Below are 17,867 nucleotides of genomic sequence, written 5' to 3'. Positions count from 1 at the left end.
TGTCTTGTTACCTTATGGAATGGCAGTTTGGAAAATGTTTTTCTTTGTCTATGGCTTTGGTGTTTGGTCACTTTTTCTCAAGCCAGGTTAGGTCCCACGTCTGCCTCACAGTTCTGAGGACCCAGGTTCAAATCTGACCTCATCTGTGTGGAGTTTGCATGTTTTCTCTGTGGCTGTGTGAGTTTTGTCCAGCTACTCCCAATTTCCTTACGCATGCCAAAAGCATGCCTGGTAGGTTAACTGAAGACTCTTAAGTTGCCCGTAAATGTGAGTGGGAATGGTTGTTTATATGTGCTCTGCGATAGGCTGGTGACCAGTTCAGGGTGTACTTTGCCTCGTGCCCAAAGAATGCTGGGATAGCCTCCAACACACCCAGGGTCCTCGTGAGGATAAGTGATCAGAAAATGAATGAACGAATGAGTGCTTGTGACGTGAAACCTGAAGAGGGCAGCAAGGTTCATCTAGTTTAGATTGAATAGTCACTCAAAAACAGGTGTCAAACTGGCACCAGATTTGACCCACCACAGGCTTTTATGTGGCCCGTGAAGGCAAATCATGAATTGACTTCTATGATTCTTGTTAAAGACAATCAAAATTTCAAATTGTCATATAAAAGACAATGTTGAGGGAAGCCGTAATTACATTGTGGCCGGTAACATGAGTTTGACACCACTGCTCTAAAACCATTCTGGTGGTGAGTGTACTTTAGTAGGTTTTAAGTACTTTGCATTCGTTTCACTATTAATGTGGCTTTAAATCATCCAGTTGGTGTCATCAGACCTCCCTCAACTTCCTGTGGAAATTCATACAGCATTCTTTTGCGTCGCGAAGTGTCTGACCAGAGAAACAAACCGTTGGTGAAATTATCTGAACTTCCTCTTTTGTACTGTTAGTATGAATAGCCAAGGTTATTTTCAGGTGACACTTGTAAGATTTTCTCCACCCAGCTCCGCCTCAGAGAGCTGTGTTTGCATGTGGCATCAGATTACAAGGACTCAACAACAAATCTTACAGTACAAAATCCACCAGATCACCGCCAACATTACCTGCCTTCCAAATCATCTTTTCATCAGGCCATTGTAGCAAAGTTAATAATAGCAACCTAATTTATAGGGCCTTTCAAGGGACCTAGTGCTTAACCCGAACATACTTGACTCAAATTTGGTTTTGACATTTGACCGCAACAAAAAATATTTTCAATATTTAGTTTGCTTTGAAAATTAATTTTCTGAAAGTGACCCAAAATACACACAAATGAAAATATTCTAAAATGCTTTTCTTGTGCGCAGGTTGCTGCTACAAGATGGTGGAAATTTTGAAACTCTGTCGTAAATGTTTTTTAATGACACAAGCTTGCAATTCTCCTGATTAACTGTTTCACCATTACATTTGAACAGGTTCACACAAATACGCCACAGACTTAAAAATATCAAAAAGCTCCTGTTAACGTCTTATTTTGACAATATGAGTTACCTGACTATATATATATATATATATAATATATATATATATATATATATATATGCAACATAGTTTTAGTAGGATTTTGTTGACAGTCGATTCACGTTCATTTACCGGTACTTTCTCTTTCACAATGACTTCATTTTTCATGGCTGTCTATTAACCAACTCTTTAAAAATAGGGCAGACTGTGGACAGTGGCACACGTCTGCTTCGAGACAGAGCAGCGTGTGTGTGTGTGTGTGTGTGTGTGTGTGTGTGTGAGACAAAGTGTGAGACCGTTTCCGTGGCTGTGTGTGTCGAGGCCACAAGTTTCCTGTTGATGCCATGCTGTCAGGAATTCCTCTAGTCAGGGTCAGGGGTCAAAGAATGCCTGTAAATGTTATTTCCCCTCACCAGCAGCATGCAACATAATGCGATTTGCAATTGCATAACACATTTACACATAGAAATTGTACACTCGAGACCCGGAAACGTCACTTAAATATTTTGTGTCTGGGTCTCATGATGAATATACCAGGGATAGAAAAGAGTCCCTTTCACATCCTCCATAAAAAGCGCCACAAAAGAGACCCGCCAGACCTTCGTACTTCCCTCCGCTGTTCTCAGACACTACCATGAAGGGGGCTGTGACAGCTCCTGGGGGCGAGTGAAGTCCTCTTAATGGGGTTCTCCAGGACAGCTGTCATGTCCCAGGTTCTTGGGCGGACCAGAGTTCCTTCATCCCTTGCCTGCACAGCAACTCCGGACGCTTCTGATTACTAATGTGCATATTCTACTCATCTACCCTCCCAGTCAACTGTTGTACTGTCCTGTATATAAAATCCAACTCCTACGTCATGTTATTGTTTTCAAACATTACAGTATTATGTTCTCTCCTTTCTCTGTCCCCACAAAACCATGTTCTGCATTTCCCCTAAATGCATGCAAACTAGGAGGTTACTTTCGGCTTGTCCCTTTCGGGGTCGCCACAGCGTGTCATCTCAGATGAACGCACAATTTTTACGCCGGATGCCATTCCTGACGCAACCCTTCTCAGGGAGTGGAGGCCCCAGTGGGATACCACAACCCCTGGTTTACCAAACCAGTGCTCTAACCACTGAGCTACGGGGCCTCAGTCTATATGCATACAAACTACATCTGAATATAAATTACCGAGGGAGGATCTCAAATTCTTCTGTTGGACACCAAACTGTACTGCCAAGAAAATACACTTAAAATCTGCCATACTGCATGACTAAGCAGCAACAACTAGGCGACCAGTGGCCTTGTGCTTTAAGATCATCTGCTCCATTCTGAGATTCAGCTTTTGAGGCGGTTTCGGGTCTTTGAGTTCGATCTTACAGTGTATGCAATGTCTGAGCTGGGTATTTGTGCTACACCCTGTGATGGGAGGACAGGACAATGACTGCACAGGGACAGGAAGGGAACCATCCAGGACAACTTTATTGAAAACTTTCTCTGTCAAGTGACAGGATGATTGCGTTCAGATTTTTACACTGTGAAATACTCATTACATTTAATAGACGACATTATTTGTGAAACTATTACCTTTAATGAGACCTGCCTGGTCAAGGTGGATTATCGACAAATACCTTTTAAAGCCTTGTTGCAAGGGCTTTTGAGATCATTTTGATATTTACATTAATTAGTGATAAGAGCCAACAATTAGCTGGGAGAGTGGGGTTTTTGCCTTTTTGCTGTTATAAAAAGCAAAAAAAAGCTTCAGTGAAATTACCGTCAACAGAGCAGTTATATTCTGATTCAAAAATGTGTATTTCTTGACATCGGTGGAGGTCTGTTTTAAATCTAGTGATAAAATTAAAAAAATCTTAATTCTCTTTGGCTGTGATCAAATGTCATTGACATTCCAAGACACGAAAGTTAAGCGTGACATAATTAATAGATGTGTGAATCGTAGTTTTAAAGAGACTAAGTACATGTATTCTTTGTTGCAGTTTTTTTATGGTATTATGTTGATGAATGTTATTTAAAGAGGGTGACAAGTTTGCTGTATTTAAGTATAGCAAAACCAGGGTACATGGAAGGGTAGCAAACGTAGGACATGGAACATAGAGGGGTCACCCAAGAACTGCCTCTGAATAAGGTTCAATAGTTGTAATGGTATTTGCAAATTTTTCAGTTAAACTATGACTCTAAACAATTCATCATTATCAAAAATTTCTGATGGGTTCGATAACTGATTAATTTTAGCACTCCAAATGTACTGGATGTATGTATTATAGATTATGTTTGCTATCAATACAGGATATGAATTGGTTTTAGATGACGGTTTAGGATTTATATAAGTTTTAACTCCTTCAAATTCCTTTTCAGACTGGCAGTACACAGTGTTTCAATATGGGATATTTCAATTATAAAGTTTTTTTTTTTTTTTTTTTTACACGGTACCTTTTCAAAATAATGACTGCATTGAAGGCGGCGAAGTCCCTTAGGACAAATTGCTGCAGGGAGACAACTCAGGAAGTTCAAGTTGGTGATGTTTATTTCAAAGCGTAGATTTATATTATCTGGACGGCTATTGTACACCCCCGGAGCAACCCTCATATCGCTGATACTGTATTTGCATGTTTTGTGTCAAGGGCCCACTGAGACAGAACCAGGCTCAGGAAATACACCGTGATGACGGCACTAGTCCTTTATTTGCTTTCGCAAAATGTGTGACGCAAACACGTGCTTCTGGCCCTTACAGTCAATCTAGCGGGCGCGTACTGGGAATGTCTATGACAGGATGCCAGTACCAGGAGGAAACCTTGTGTTCAGACCCGTTTGCGTCTGGGTGTATTTGTCAGCAGTGTCCTAAATTATCCAAAAGGAGCCAAGAGGAAATAGGATGGACTCTGTTCTCTGGTATTCTGGGCTCATATTTTTTCCTGCTGATTCCAGGAGGGTCTCCAACGTATGATCGTACCTTCCCCTACACACCCAGAGGCCCGTAAGACTCACATCCTCTGAGAGTGACATTCATCTTGAGGCAGGCTTTGCTCCACATCCTCTCTGCCTGCCTGCAAAGGGAAGCTGGCCTCAGTCCACCTCTCAGCCCTGCACAAGGTAACATTTGCACTCACACTTTATGCACACATTTTTCCCCCATTATTCCACTTTAGCTTCTATTCTGAATAAAATGTTTTTACTCTGGTCATCAGGCAAGTTGCCACTCCACTCGACATCTCCATTTTTGTTTTTCAGCTATCTCCTGGAATGCTCCTCTGATCGTATCTCCGGTTGAGTTAAGGATTTGGAAATTTGAGTGTGTGGGAATTATTATTTTCCTGGTGGAAGCCACGTCAGAGACGCAAATCAAGCATCGGGAGAGAAGACGCGCATACACGACAAGGAGCAATGATGGAACTCAGGATCCAACTCATCCCGACGGGGGAAATCATCCTTTCTCCTGGGAAAAACGTGGAAGACTACTGCCACAACTGCAAGGTCAGTTCACACACCGCAGTCCCACTTGAGGCAGGTTCTCGAGTCAGAGCTTTCCTGAAATTTTCCGGTGCACACACTTTTGTGCAATGGAGGCCGACAAGGCCGAGTTTACATTGAGTTTAGAGGGAAATAATTTCAGCATGAGCCGTGTCAGATACTTTCAGCATGTGATTTAAAGAGTTAACTAACTACTACGCATTCAACAACAGTGCTACTCACCATTACTTTGACGTAAATGCCAACTGCCAAAAAGCTTGGAAAATCGAGATCAGTGACAATAAAGTTGTAGTTTCATTCAAGTCAGTCGTTGATGCGTGCAGGTTAAAATCCAGATACATTTCCTGCCATGTAGAAAATAAATCAAATACAGCTCCTAACTATCCATCCATCAATTTTGTTAGCCGCTTTTCCTCACAAGGGTCGCTGGAGTACTGGAGCTTATCCCAGTTGTCAATGGGCAGGAGGCGGGGGTACACCCTGAACTGGTTGCCAGCCAATTACAGGGCACATAGAGACAAACAGCCGCACTTACAATCACATCTAGGGGCAATATAGAGTGTCCAATTAATGTTGCATGTTTTTGGAATGTGTGAGGAAACCGGAGTGCGCGGAGGAAACCCACGCAGGCACGGGAACAACATGCAAACGCAACACAGTCGGGTCCAGGATTGAACCTGTGACCTCAGAACGCCAACGCTTTCCAGCTGATCCACCGTGCCACCTCCTAACTACCCGTTCAATAATAATATTGATAGTAGGCCGTTTTAATGGATTGTGGCTGAAACACAACATCAGCAACTGCTGAGAGTGCTTTTTTGACTTGTTAAAATGTAAAGAACAGTGCAGGCACAACACTGAAGAAGTGGGTGGAGGAAAAAGCATCCATCCATCATTCTACTGCATTATCTTTGCTGCTCTTGGAGCCTCTCCCAGATGACTCCCAGATCAAGTGAGGGGTGGGGTTAATCCTGGACTAATCACTAGTATTCAATCATAGGGCAATTATAATTTTGCACTGACTGGGAATTAAGTCAGTGTCCCCTGGGTACTCTAGCTTCTCACGCACACGCTCACGCACAACAGAACACACAAGACTACATTGTCCATAAGCGTGAACGCCAGTGTGAATGGTTGATTGCGATTTGCTGCCGACGTGAGGCACTCAAATCAAACGGCAAACTTTGTGATGCCACAAACTATGTGAACACCCTCGGTGTCCTCAAACTGTCATCACGCAGCCTGATGCCTGCACTAGTAGCAAAGTGCTACTGTACATGGTAGTGCCTTTGAATGGGATTTCCTGGGTTCCGTTTCTGATTAGTGTCCCAATACACAACGACTGCTAGACCCAAGCCTGGCTAGAAATTGGGTAGGTTGCGGTACGAAAGACATCTGGCGTTGAAATGACCCCAAGCTCATGGGAGTGACTCACTGAGGCGACTGACCCCCGATGGGACAAGCCAAAAGTCACAACTACTGCCAAACATGTTGAGCATTATTCAATATGCAGGAAGGCATACAGTTTCTGACAGGAGAGCATGAGAACGTGATGCTACTCTGTGTCAGATTGACAGAAAGACTTTCCAGACTCAAGACATTTTCCAGAGTTTTACCATAAAATTTCCACGCAGAAGTGAAATGACAGATACAACCCTCGCATACATTTTGGCTTTAATACAGTAAAGTAAATATGTTATGCTCTCGGCACAAAAAAAGGCTGTTGATGTTTAACATCTATTTACAGTACATTATCTCAGGAATGAAGGGAGTGGCCCCCTGAGGTAAGATTGATTTAGGATATGCAGTGTAGGGATTTCTGGCTGTTGACGTCTATTGATTTGAGCTATTTAGCTACAATTGGGGAGGCGTGGAATGTAACTGAGCTTGGATGGGAGGAAACGACAAAGAAATTCCAGTACATTGCCTGATTTGCTGCACTACATTCCTCTTGGGTCATACACAGCGTGTGTGTGTGTGTGTGTGTGTGTGTGTGTGTGCGAGTGTGGGTGTGCGCGTGTGTACGTGTGTGGGCGTGCCAGAGAGATCCAGTTGCTTAATGCTGAATCAATCACTCCTCCCTCTGGCAATGAAAGTGTATTACAGCCCAGCACTGGTATTGATTGATTGTCAACTGACGATTGAGGTCACCTTGTCAGGGCAGGGCTGGCCATGAGCTACATTATACTGTAGGCAGATCTGAAATGTTGGACAGAAGTTGAATTGGAATGCACACAAACAAAAACAAGCCGACCATTATCGCCATTCATGCTTTCCAGTGAACAGAGAAGGGAACCTTTCTACTTTTCAGGGAAGCTATTTTCAGAGTGGAGCATGCTAGAGTGGAACAGTGACTAATTTGTATATGATGTGAATAAATCTTCAGCCTGATATCTTACTGTACAACTTGTGTATCACTGTAATGTAAAAAAAAAGAAAGAAAGTTTGTTTCCCAAGTATTGTTAAACGACAACCAGGGGTCATTGGTTTACAATGGAGTTCTGTTCAGAACTGTGAGGCCAACACTTAATGTTGTTGTTCTGGTAACTGGAGTGCCCGAAGAAAACCCACGCAGGCATGGGGAGATCATGAAAACTTCACACAGGTGGGACCGGGACTGAACCCGGGTCCTCAGAACTGTGAGGCCAACACTTTACCGGCTGCTCCACAATGCCGCCCCATTGCGTACATAAAAACTAATTTTTATGTGAAGAGCAAGAAAAAGTGACAAGATTAGACAGCTGTTTAAGCATCAAAACTGTGTGTGATTGAAGGCGGATGTCACGTCCCATCGGATCGGGGGTAGGACCCAAATGCAGGAACTCGGAAGACGCAAGGTAGTTCAAGAAGAAACACGTTTATTATATGCAGAGGTAGGGGATCGAGCAGGCAGTCCGGTGCAGCAGCGGTAGTTGGGACGTCGGGCGAAGAGAGCAGGTGAGCGAGCAGGGAGGAGTCGGTACACGGGAGAACAATCAACGCAGGCAGAAGTATCAAAGGAGTCAGGCTTACAAGGTTGGTCGGAGAACGGACGAAGGTCAGTACACACAGGTTCAATCAGGGATACGGAAGTACTCGAACGGGGCATGAAGCTCAACGATCTGGCCGGGACCAGTCGTCATCGGGGTCATATAAATCCACAGCATAATCAGGCTGCATGAGGCGCAGGTGTGCACCTTCCAACCAGCGCACCTGCGCGGACACACGCACAGCTCGTGCTGGAGCTGCAGGATCATGACAGTACCCCGCCCCCTTAAAGGCACGGCTCCCAGAGTGCCGACGAAGCAGGAGTGTGGAGCGTCCGTGGGCCGGTCGCCACTGGCACAGTCCGGACTACAGTGAAGTTGAAAGTTCTCACTTTTCATTGTAAATATTATTTAGGATAAGTATTGTAAATCCTTCAATGAGGCAGTCCTTAAACTCCATGATCGATTTATGACAACGTATGTTGGAAGGACCCTCCCTGGTGAGGTGTTCCGGGCATGTATGTCCCACTGGAAAGAGACCCTGGGGACGACCCAGGAAACGCTGGTGAGACTGTCTCTCGGCTGGCTTGGGAAAGGCTCGGGATCCCTCCGGAAGAGCTGGAAGAAGTGGCTGTGGAAAGGGAAGTCTGCGTATCCCTCCTGAAGCTACTTCCCCGCGACCCGACCCGTAGAAGCGGTAGAAGATGGATGGATGGATGGATATGTGTAAATTTTAAAAAGTAATACACTTTTTACAAAAGAAAATAAAATTAGTCTGCCAATAGTAAAATTGTGTATTTCATTACACTTTCAAAGTATTGCACCGTCACTCTGCATTGTAGAGTCAACAATCATGTCCCAATCCCTTTCTTTGTACCAATCATTTAAGTTTTTTTGATTTGTAAAAGTGTTTGGAAAATGAATCTTTGTATCAGTATCTTAAACCCTGCTTGACTGGAAAAGACTCAAGTTAATCTCTCAGAAAAGTACTCTAAATGCAATATTTCACTTGTTTCTTGAAATGGCAGAATCACAGCTCTGCATTCATCAATGACTTTATTTCTCTTTAGTCCACTGCTGGTGGTTGAAGTGTTCAGAGCGGAAGCAGGGTAGAAACAGAACAGCCAAAGTCCAGTCAATGTTCCACTGGTGGGACCAGTGGGCATTACAGCACAATCCGGTTGAAACATTCAAGGTCCAGTAAATGTAGTCATGATTTTGGTATGATTCAGACTATTCTGTATCAATCTTTGGTGGACCGAATTGAAACGGTCCATGGGCCGGATGTGGCCCACGGGCCGCAGTTTGCCCCCCCCTGAGATAGACAAAAAATGGGCAAGAGAGTTACCAATATCGTGGGTTATATTGTTGATCTAAATATTGAAAAGTGCTGGACCAAGTATAGAACCCTGTGGGACACCTTTGACATTAAATGGAACAATTCATTTAAAGAAGGCCCTTGATGGGGAATATCATGCTTCTCCAAATATTTTCCTGTTGTCGTGACAGCACCTTGGTCCATGTTCCTTCATGTCACTATTTTTTCCCTGTTTTCTAAAACCCCCTGATTTCAGTCAATAAAGATCTGTTAGTACTGTTGAGGTGAGTTGAGTAGCTTTATTCAAGCAAAGGTTGCCCTAAGTCACGGTCTTGTGGCATCTATCAGCAATCACAATACAGTCGAAGCCTTTAGGAGTGGTGTCAAACTCAAGATTTTCGCTATTTACGTCGGGCTGAACCCCTATTCCAAGTGAATAGTGGGCTGTTCCTGTATCTGTTTCGATATATAGGGAGTAAAATTACAAGGTAATTGAAAAATAAATACATTGTAGTATGAAAAATAAATACATTGTAGTAACAGGATACACTATGTATTTCATTACTACATACAACTGCATATAGATATTGTTTTTTTTTTTATAGAAAAGTATGCACAAAAGCTACAATAAATGGATGACAGGCACATAATGTTGCAAAAATTGTCAACACTGGTCATTTTCATTCTCTTCATTTGCTTTCAGATGCTATTCATGCTAGCATCTGATTGACCAATTTGATTTGTTGAATTCACAGTTCGACACTTATCTTAACTTCCACTCTTTGTTTGTTTTAAATATGGATTCATATTTTGTTGGTAATTTCGGTTGAGCTCCAAATACAGTACAGTACTCGGTTTGACGTTTCAACAGTAAAAACCAAAGGGTTTTGAAGGCAACATGTGAGGACAACAGCACTGTGGACTCCACTTAAAAGTGTTTGCACTTCAAACATGACGTCACGGCGCGGCTTCTCTAAAAATAAACCCTCACACGTCCAACAGATGGGTTCTGTCCGAATTTCCTGGTTTAGCTCCGTAAACTTCAGTGAAAGAGAAGAAGGGGAGAGCACGTTTCCATTTCTGTGGAGGATTTTGGGGACGTTCTGACGCAATCGCCATCTTTTTTTTTCATCACAGCAGAACTTTTTACAACACCTCAGACACATTTTATGACTTGGAGCGAGGGAGAGCGGGTAGCCTGGGTGAGGATGGGTGTGGGAGCGGTGGGAGGGTCAGGAGGAAGCCGCCGGCAGCACTGACAGACACGAAGCACCGCAGCGACACACTCACGCCGAACTGGACCGACTTTTGTCAGCGCTTCTCTTCTGCCTTCGAGGGAACCAACTAGAACGTCAACTCATTTAACTGAGGCTGTTTAAGGTACGTCATGGAGACGCGTGGCACACAACTCAAATTAGCACAAAAAAGTGCCATCATGCCTTGTCGCTGGGTTACGTTAAACGTTAACTTTTGGCGACGTTCCCTGCTTCGTGGGGAAAAAGGAGTTTCCCACTTCAAGCACACGTTGAAATGAGCCACTTTGGAAGTTGTTTCTAGGGATTTATTGTGTCGTACTAAGTTGAAAAAGACACACGGGAAGGAAACGTGGTGCCGAATGCCGTTTAAAAGTTTAGCATTTGAACATTTAGCATTGGCCGTTAAGAAACTCACCAAGTTGCTTCGTCTGTGTTCTTCTTGCTTCTTGAGTGTCAATCTTTTAAATTGTGTGGGCCCTGAGTGTTTGTAAAAACAAGTAAAACATAAAGTGCAACATGTTATAACCCAAATGTATGGCACGGTTTTAAAATTGAAAAATCGGCATAGTAATAATAATAATTATTATATTACATAATTATATATTACCATGTTATTATACATAATTTCCATAGCCGAGTTCACAACCCTTGTCCTCTGCACGCTCCCTCCTCTGCCCTTGATTTGTCCTATCTTGTCCTGTCCCTTCACTCACTAGCTATAGCACTACTGCCCCATACATGCCATTGTTGTCGATACGGTATATAAGGATTTAGTTTTATCATCTTGTTTACAGTTCGTACTTTGTCATTTGTCTTCTTTTCTCACTTCCCTCAAGAAAATTTGTTCTATTCAACTGATCGAATCTGATTCTCGATAAATATCCATGATAATATGAAGAAACCATTGCGGAATCTTAAAAACGATGAAACGATAAAACTTTTCTGGTATAAAATGGTTACAGACCCTCCATTCTGCTTCACATCACAGCCCAACAGGACAAAAGAAATCTGCATAGTTGTCTGTAAGACAGCCTTTTGTAAAGAAGCTCCTCGAAAATTCAGTTTGGCAGTTTTTAAATTCACCAATTCGTGGACCTCTTTCGGGGACTTTGTTGGGATTCAGGGAACCTTTTAACAAACTTATTGCTCACAGAAATATTTACGATTTGATGTAACCTGGCAAAAAAAGTCAGAAAATATTTTTTTAATTTGCGGCAAAATAATGTCTGTATTATGTATGATATTTACTAATGCATGTCTTTAATTGACACAACCAACAGTTATTGTCGGTCGTAGCCACAAAAAAATTATAAAAGTAGTTGTCTACTCAATAGAACTTCTGTGACAGAAGGCTGAAGATGAAAGTTGTCCCTACACTGACGTCCACTCGCTCTGCTCCTTGCTCCGACTCTCTCATCCAGTCACTAATCTAACAGCACCCACATTTGAGTTGTAATCACATCGCTACCTTCTGGTGCAGGTGCAGGTGAAGGGGGCCACGACAAAGCAACCATAGGGACTTTAAATGTCTATAATGTCTTTTCAAACACAGAATGTCACCACAGAACCACCAAAGATTACGATATTCACTGTTTAGGATTTATTAATGTTTACATAGATCAAAATCCTATTTATACAAATGAATTATATATATGTACAGTCACTTGCATTTGACAAGCGCGACCGCGCTCGCAAATCTGCACAGTCGATCACGAAAAATCACATGCGTAAAATTTGTTATAAGTAGAAAAAAATAGATATTGAAAGACGTCGCTTATTTTGTGTAGTCTTGATATTAATGTACGTGTTTATTTCATAAACATTGTTAACAAAACAAGCCTGCTCCTAAACAATCAGTATTCACCCGGTAACAGGAAATGCAAGTTGACCATTTTGAGCATGTTTGGAAGTTAGACCAAAAGCGCATGTTCAGAGCTTTGTCACGTACTGCGAGTGCATTTACGTTGAAAGTCATCAGCATTGTGAGCCTAACCAAAGGAAATTCAGTTACACTGAAAACATTTCTGGGATATAACACAGGTAATCTTTCAGTATCTAACTATAATAACTATGAGATTGTGATTTACTTTGACTTGATCTAAGTTCTAATGTTAGAGTATTTGCGTCCTGAAGTATAATGTGCACCCCCAAAGTTGACTTGAAAAAAATCAGGAAAACCCTTCTGCCAATGTGCAATGCCCACCACCAATTTGCTACTCCCCATATCGTCAAAATAATGGGAATTATCTGTATTTATATTTTGTTAGGTTTGTACTTGTATTGTTTTTCAAAAAACTGTATGCACAACAAAAATTAATAATAATCATTGTGCAGGTGCTGATGTAGCCGTAATATAATCTTGGGACGGGCCACAGGACACGCTTGTCCTGCTCCGTGTAATTGTCAGAACAGAATCCCTTAACCAACTAAAATAAATGCTCTATGATGGCATAACTTTTTATTAATACTGTTGATACATAACACTGTCTTAAATAAATATTTAACACTGTTTGACTTGAATATTTTTTGTATTCTGTATTGCATAAAACATTTGTACAAAGTGCAGTTTATCCTCTATATTGCACATCCTTGACCAAGACTTCAAAAGCAACATCTGACTCATCTCCAGTCTGAAAAATATCTATCGTAGCTACCTTTAGTGACTTGGTCCAGTTCTGGTGCAATCTGAATTCATGAACAGTGATCCTGCTTTGCTTCCACAGCATGTTATCCTCTGTGCCATCCATGGCGTTTGTGGGGAAACAATTTTTGAATCCCAAGAGTTTTGATTCGCAGCACAGCCTCTTGCCCACCTGACACCATAGCTTTCCTTTGACCTCAGGTGACTATCAAAGCTCAAACAACGTAGAAACGAGGGTAATGGGCACATTTAAAAAAAAAAAAAAAGCGACCATTTCAATTTTGTGCGCGCTCCCATTTTTTTAAATGTGTCCATGGCGCTCGTATTACATAGTTTGAGTTCACATTATTTTTATACCCACCTAAAGCCATTGAGGCGAGCTATCGTTGTTTCAGACTGCCGCGCTACTGCCGGGTTGGCGGTGTCATTGGCATGAGTGATGACACTACTAGCCATTGTAGTTGCCATTTTTTGTCTTAGTTTAAATTAAAACAAACTCCCGGGCTGTCATTTCTGACCTTTGGTGCAGTAGCAACAAACATGCTACGCTAACGATCGTAAAATTCAAGCTTCCCGAGGAGGTCATAGAGTACCTAAATATAATGTGCTCTATTAACTTTTTGAAAACATTTTTGGAAAAATTTGCGCATTATTTTCAAGAAATTACGGTAAATGCGAACGGTCATTTTTCCCATGGTACACGTTATCTTGAAGTTGAAAACTTTTCCCCTCTACATGCTTTAGGAAGATATAGATCATCTACTGGTAGCTTTGATCAATGGATTGACAATAGATACCGCCGTAAATTACGTCAGATTATAGCATCACGATTGCCGACAGGAATGTTTTTTACAATGTATCGCGAGCTTGTTGGGAGGCCCTCTAGCTCAGTGGTTAGAGCACTGGTTTGGTAAACCAGGGGTTATGGGTTTGTATCCCACTGGGGCCTCCACTCCCTGAGAAGGGTTGTATCAGGAAGGGCATCCGGTGTAAAAATTGTGGCAAACATGTATATGCGTAATCTGAGATGACATTCTGTGGCGACCCCGAAAGGGACAAGCCGAAAGAAACACACACATCGCTAGCTTGTTGCCACTAACACCAATTATGTTGAACTAAACTTTCAGGATTTATAAAGCATTGCAGGAATAGACCGTTTGTGTTTATTCTTTGACAGGCCAGTGCATTTAACTTTTCTTCAGATAAAGTGCGTCAGGTCAAGAATTTTTATTGATTTAAAATTTTGAATACCGTTTTATATCATGTTCTACTAATATCAGTTGAAACTGAAATGATCATTTCTGAGTTTGAAGTGTTTGTTTTCTATTTTAGTTATATATTTGTTTATTTTATTTTTAATTTACAGTTTTACAGTTATTTTATATCAATCCAGTAAGTTATTTTAAGGTGTTGAGATTCCATCCCTAATCACACCTGCAACTATATCTGCGAGGATGATTGACCACACCTGTACATTTTTCAAATGTGAGTGACTGTATGTATTTAACTTTTGGGCGGCACAGTTTAGCAGATGTAGAGCGTTGGCCGAACAGTTCTGAGGACCGGGGTTCAATTCCCGGCCCCGCGTGTGTGGAGTTTGCATGTTCTCTCCATGCCTGCGTGGGCACTCCGGTTTCCTCCCACATCCCAAAAATGTGTTTTAGTTGGAGACTCTAAATTGCCCCTAGGTGTGATTTTGAGTGCGGCTGTTGTCTGTCTCCATGTGCCCTGCGATTGGCTGGCAACCAGTTCAGGGTGTACCCTGCCTCGTGCCCATTGACAGCTGGTTTAGGTTCCATAACTCCCGTGACCCTCATGAGGATAAGCAGCTCAGAAAATGGATGGATGGATTTATCTTTTGTCCAAAGATACCAACCATAAAGAAAACATATTTTAGCAAGTTGGGCTTCAAACAACTTTGTAATCAAACTATTGTCAAGCTCATTAACGTAGGACACGAGTGTCAAACTGGTGGCCTGGGGCGGGATCTGGTCCGCAACATTATTTTATGTGGTCTGTGAAAGCAAATCAAAATTGGTAATTGTGTTCTATTGTAAGTATTTGAAATGTATTGAAGAATTATGGGTGTCATAGTTTGTGGTATATTTATTTTTTTAAAACTTTTAATCACTTTTAGGAGAGCATCCATTATTTAGGAAAGTTTGTTTTTCATGGTCGGGGTCTGTCCCTCCACTGTAAAGGATTGTGGAAATAGGCATGTACATGTATTGGACTTTGGGTGGTGAAAAAAAGAAATTTTTATTTGTCTATCATGCAAATGTATCTAAAATTTTATACAAATATATTTAAAAAATTCTCAACACAACAGTAATGAAATAAATTAGCGCCAAAGTGCACATTTTCTTTGTCATCCGAATGCCTCCCATGTCTGTTTCAAACCGAGGCTCTGCTGAAGCTGCTTGCTGTGACGTCACACCTAGACAACCCCAATAGACAATGGCTTCCTACACAGACAATCATAAACGCTGCGAGTGAGATCGAGAGAAGATAGACAGCAGTGATGAAGAACTTTTTAAGGAATGTGTAAATGCAACTGGCTTCTTGTGCATGTGTAAGAGATCACAAGGGTTTCCGAAGCAATGAGTGTATATTGAACTCCGAGGACATGGAACACAGTGAGCGGCTACACATAGACTGCCGCAGGTAAATAACTCGAACATAGATAAGGAACCCTACCTATAACATCTAGGAGAGGTGTATGCCCCTACTCGGCATAGTGACAAACAACCAATAATTGACAGAATGCTCTATGTAAGAGATACAGACTGAAGGGGAGGAATTTTCTTATTCTTTCCATGTTCAAAAAACATCCCATGTAGGTGTAATTCAACCATATATGTTCGAACCGGTGTGACGGTCTGAGCGTCTAATGCACCACAAGGACTGTATTTGGCTTGACCTGACGTTGACGTCGAACTTTGCACCCAAAACACAGACTGGTAGGTCAAGAAATCTCCTTACACCGTGTTGACGAAATAATCTAATTCAAACACGTTTAAACGTCCAATGCTGCTTGCACGCAGTGAGTCGTTTGTTGTTGTTGTGGTTTGGACTAGCGACTGAGTCGGCGTAAAACAAAAATCAAAACCTTTGGTATTGTTCTGCGCATTTTAAATAATGCACCTAACATATGAGGGCACACACCGCCGTAGTCAAATTTCAGCAAGACATCAGCGTCAACAATACACTAACTTTAAACAGTGTCCAAATTTCGTCACTTCCTTAACATCACATGGATACAGATATTAGCTGACATATATATCTGTATCGCTATTGTACTTACATTTAAAATGAGGGATATACTTGTCAATACTAAAAAATTTAACACGTATGTACTTACTTGCTACCGAAGCCAAGTGTACTATACCGGGTTTTCAAATCAGTCCTCTGTGAAATGCTTGGAACATATTACTGTCCACTTTGATTTGTAAGTCTAATGCACCCACTTTGTCTTCACAAACCTGGTCCACAACCTTCCTATCCGTTCATGTTTCGGCCATTCATGTAAGATGACTCTGTCAGCGCAGAACAGCAGTATGCAAACTACTTCCTCATTATCGTTGATAGCTTTTTCACTCTGGCAAAATGTTGTCGTGACTTTACGTCACATTCCGAAGAGTACAGGAACTTGCCGAATTTAAGTGACATTTCGAACAAAATCTTGAGACTGACTTTGACGCTAATTTATTTCATTTCTGTTGTGTTGAGAATTTTTTCATTATTTATTGATGACATTTTAGCTACATTTATATGATAGACAAATAAAACACATTTCCTATGGATTAGTACTTTAAATGACAGTCACTGTGTGGTGATGACAGGTAATTAAGCAGGACTGTGTGGAATGATGTTGTTTCGATCTGAAAGGTCTAGTGTAACAGTCAGCAGCCATTTGAACAAAATACCCTGTTAAATATCCTGACTAATCAGTGATGAAAGTGTGATTATTTGGAACTAAACATAACATCATGTGTGCTATAATATCATTTTTCAAAAGTATTTCCCTTCTGGTGAGGTGTATTTCCATTGGTTTGTGCTGGAACAGAGGCTAATTGTTCTTTCCTTCCGTTGCATTTTACTTTTTTTTTTTTTTTGCAATCTCAATGTTCTGGTTTTTGGTGATATATTCGGTCTGTGAAAAAATTGTGGCTTAGCCCAGATGTTGGCCTACTTCTATATGGTAGGCTATGCATTTCAATGTAAGCACTATAAAATGTTGTGTATTTCTTTATTCTTTTTGTTTTTTATTGTATTATTTTGTTAAAGTATGATAATGTTAAAATTGTAAATTAGAAAAGCGTCTGGAAAAGACAACATTGGACACCGCAAACACTTTTGGATCCATTAATGCTGAATATACTTACTCCAATCTAATAGACCATTACTTTGTTGTCTGTCACTATGCCTCGTAATATTGTAAATATATATATATTTGAACAATTATGTACACAAACATATTCAGTAAATGAACAGGTCATTTAAATAGACTCAATGCTCCATCTTGTGATTGGATCGGTGATCAGTTATTGTTTTTTTAAACTCCCTGATTGCTGATTGGCCCTAAAAATCATGATCATGTAAAGCCCAAATCCGACCAACAACTGTTTTTACCAAGTTGCCAGCTATGTCATCTGGGACGACTCTTTGAACTTAGGCATTGAATCAACTGAGATAGCAGAACCACAGATAGCAAAGTACTCTAAACCATGAGTACAACTGATAAGTTAGAATGAAACAGCTGTCTACAGTACCTCT

The 17,867-nt window shown here is 41.3% G+C and overlaps 1 protein-coding gene across 3 annotated transcripts in view; it reads left to right on the top strand.

Annotated features, from left to right (window-relative positions):
* The first annotated feature begins 4,672 nt into the window (after positions 1-4,672).
* LOC133504291 (unconventional myosin-Ic-like) overlaps positions 4,673-17,867 on the top strand; it is a 92,992-nt gene continuing 79,797 nt past the window's right edge. Inside the window, exon 1 of one of the 3 annotated variants that reach the window (XM_061826389.1) lies at positions 4,673-4,913. In XM_061826389.1, the coding sequence (XP_061682373.1) occupies positions 4,824-4,913 (90 nt within the window). In that variant the 5' untranslated portion in view covers positions 4,673-4,823. Of the gene's footprint in view, positions 4,914-10,137; positions 10,575-17,867 lie in introns of those variants that run through there. The other 2 variants (XM_061826390.1, XM_061826391.1) reach the window with 2 other exon arrangements.

Source organism: Syngnathoides biaculeatus, chromosome 8 (genome assembly GCF_019802595.1).
Source record: "Syngnathoides biaculeatus isolate LvHL_M chromosome 8, ASM1980259v1, whole genome shotgun sequence".
Taxonomy (NCBI): Eukaryota; Metazoa; Chordata; class Actinopteri; order Syngnathiformes; family Syngnathidae; genus Syngnathoides; species Syngnathoides biaculeatus.
The sequence above is the reverse complement of the archived record's forward strand: the minus strand, read 5'-3'. Positions and strand labels throughout refer to the sequence as shown.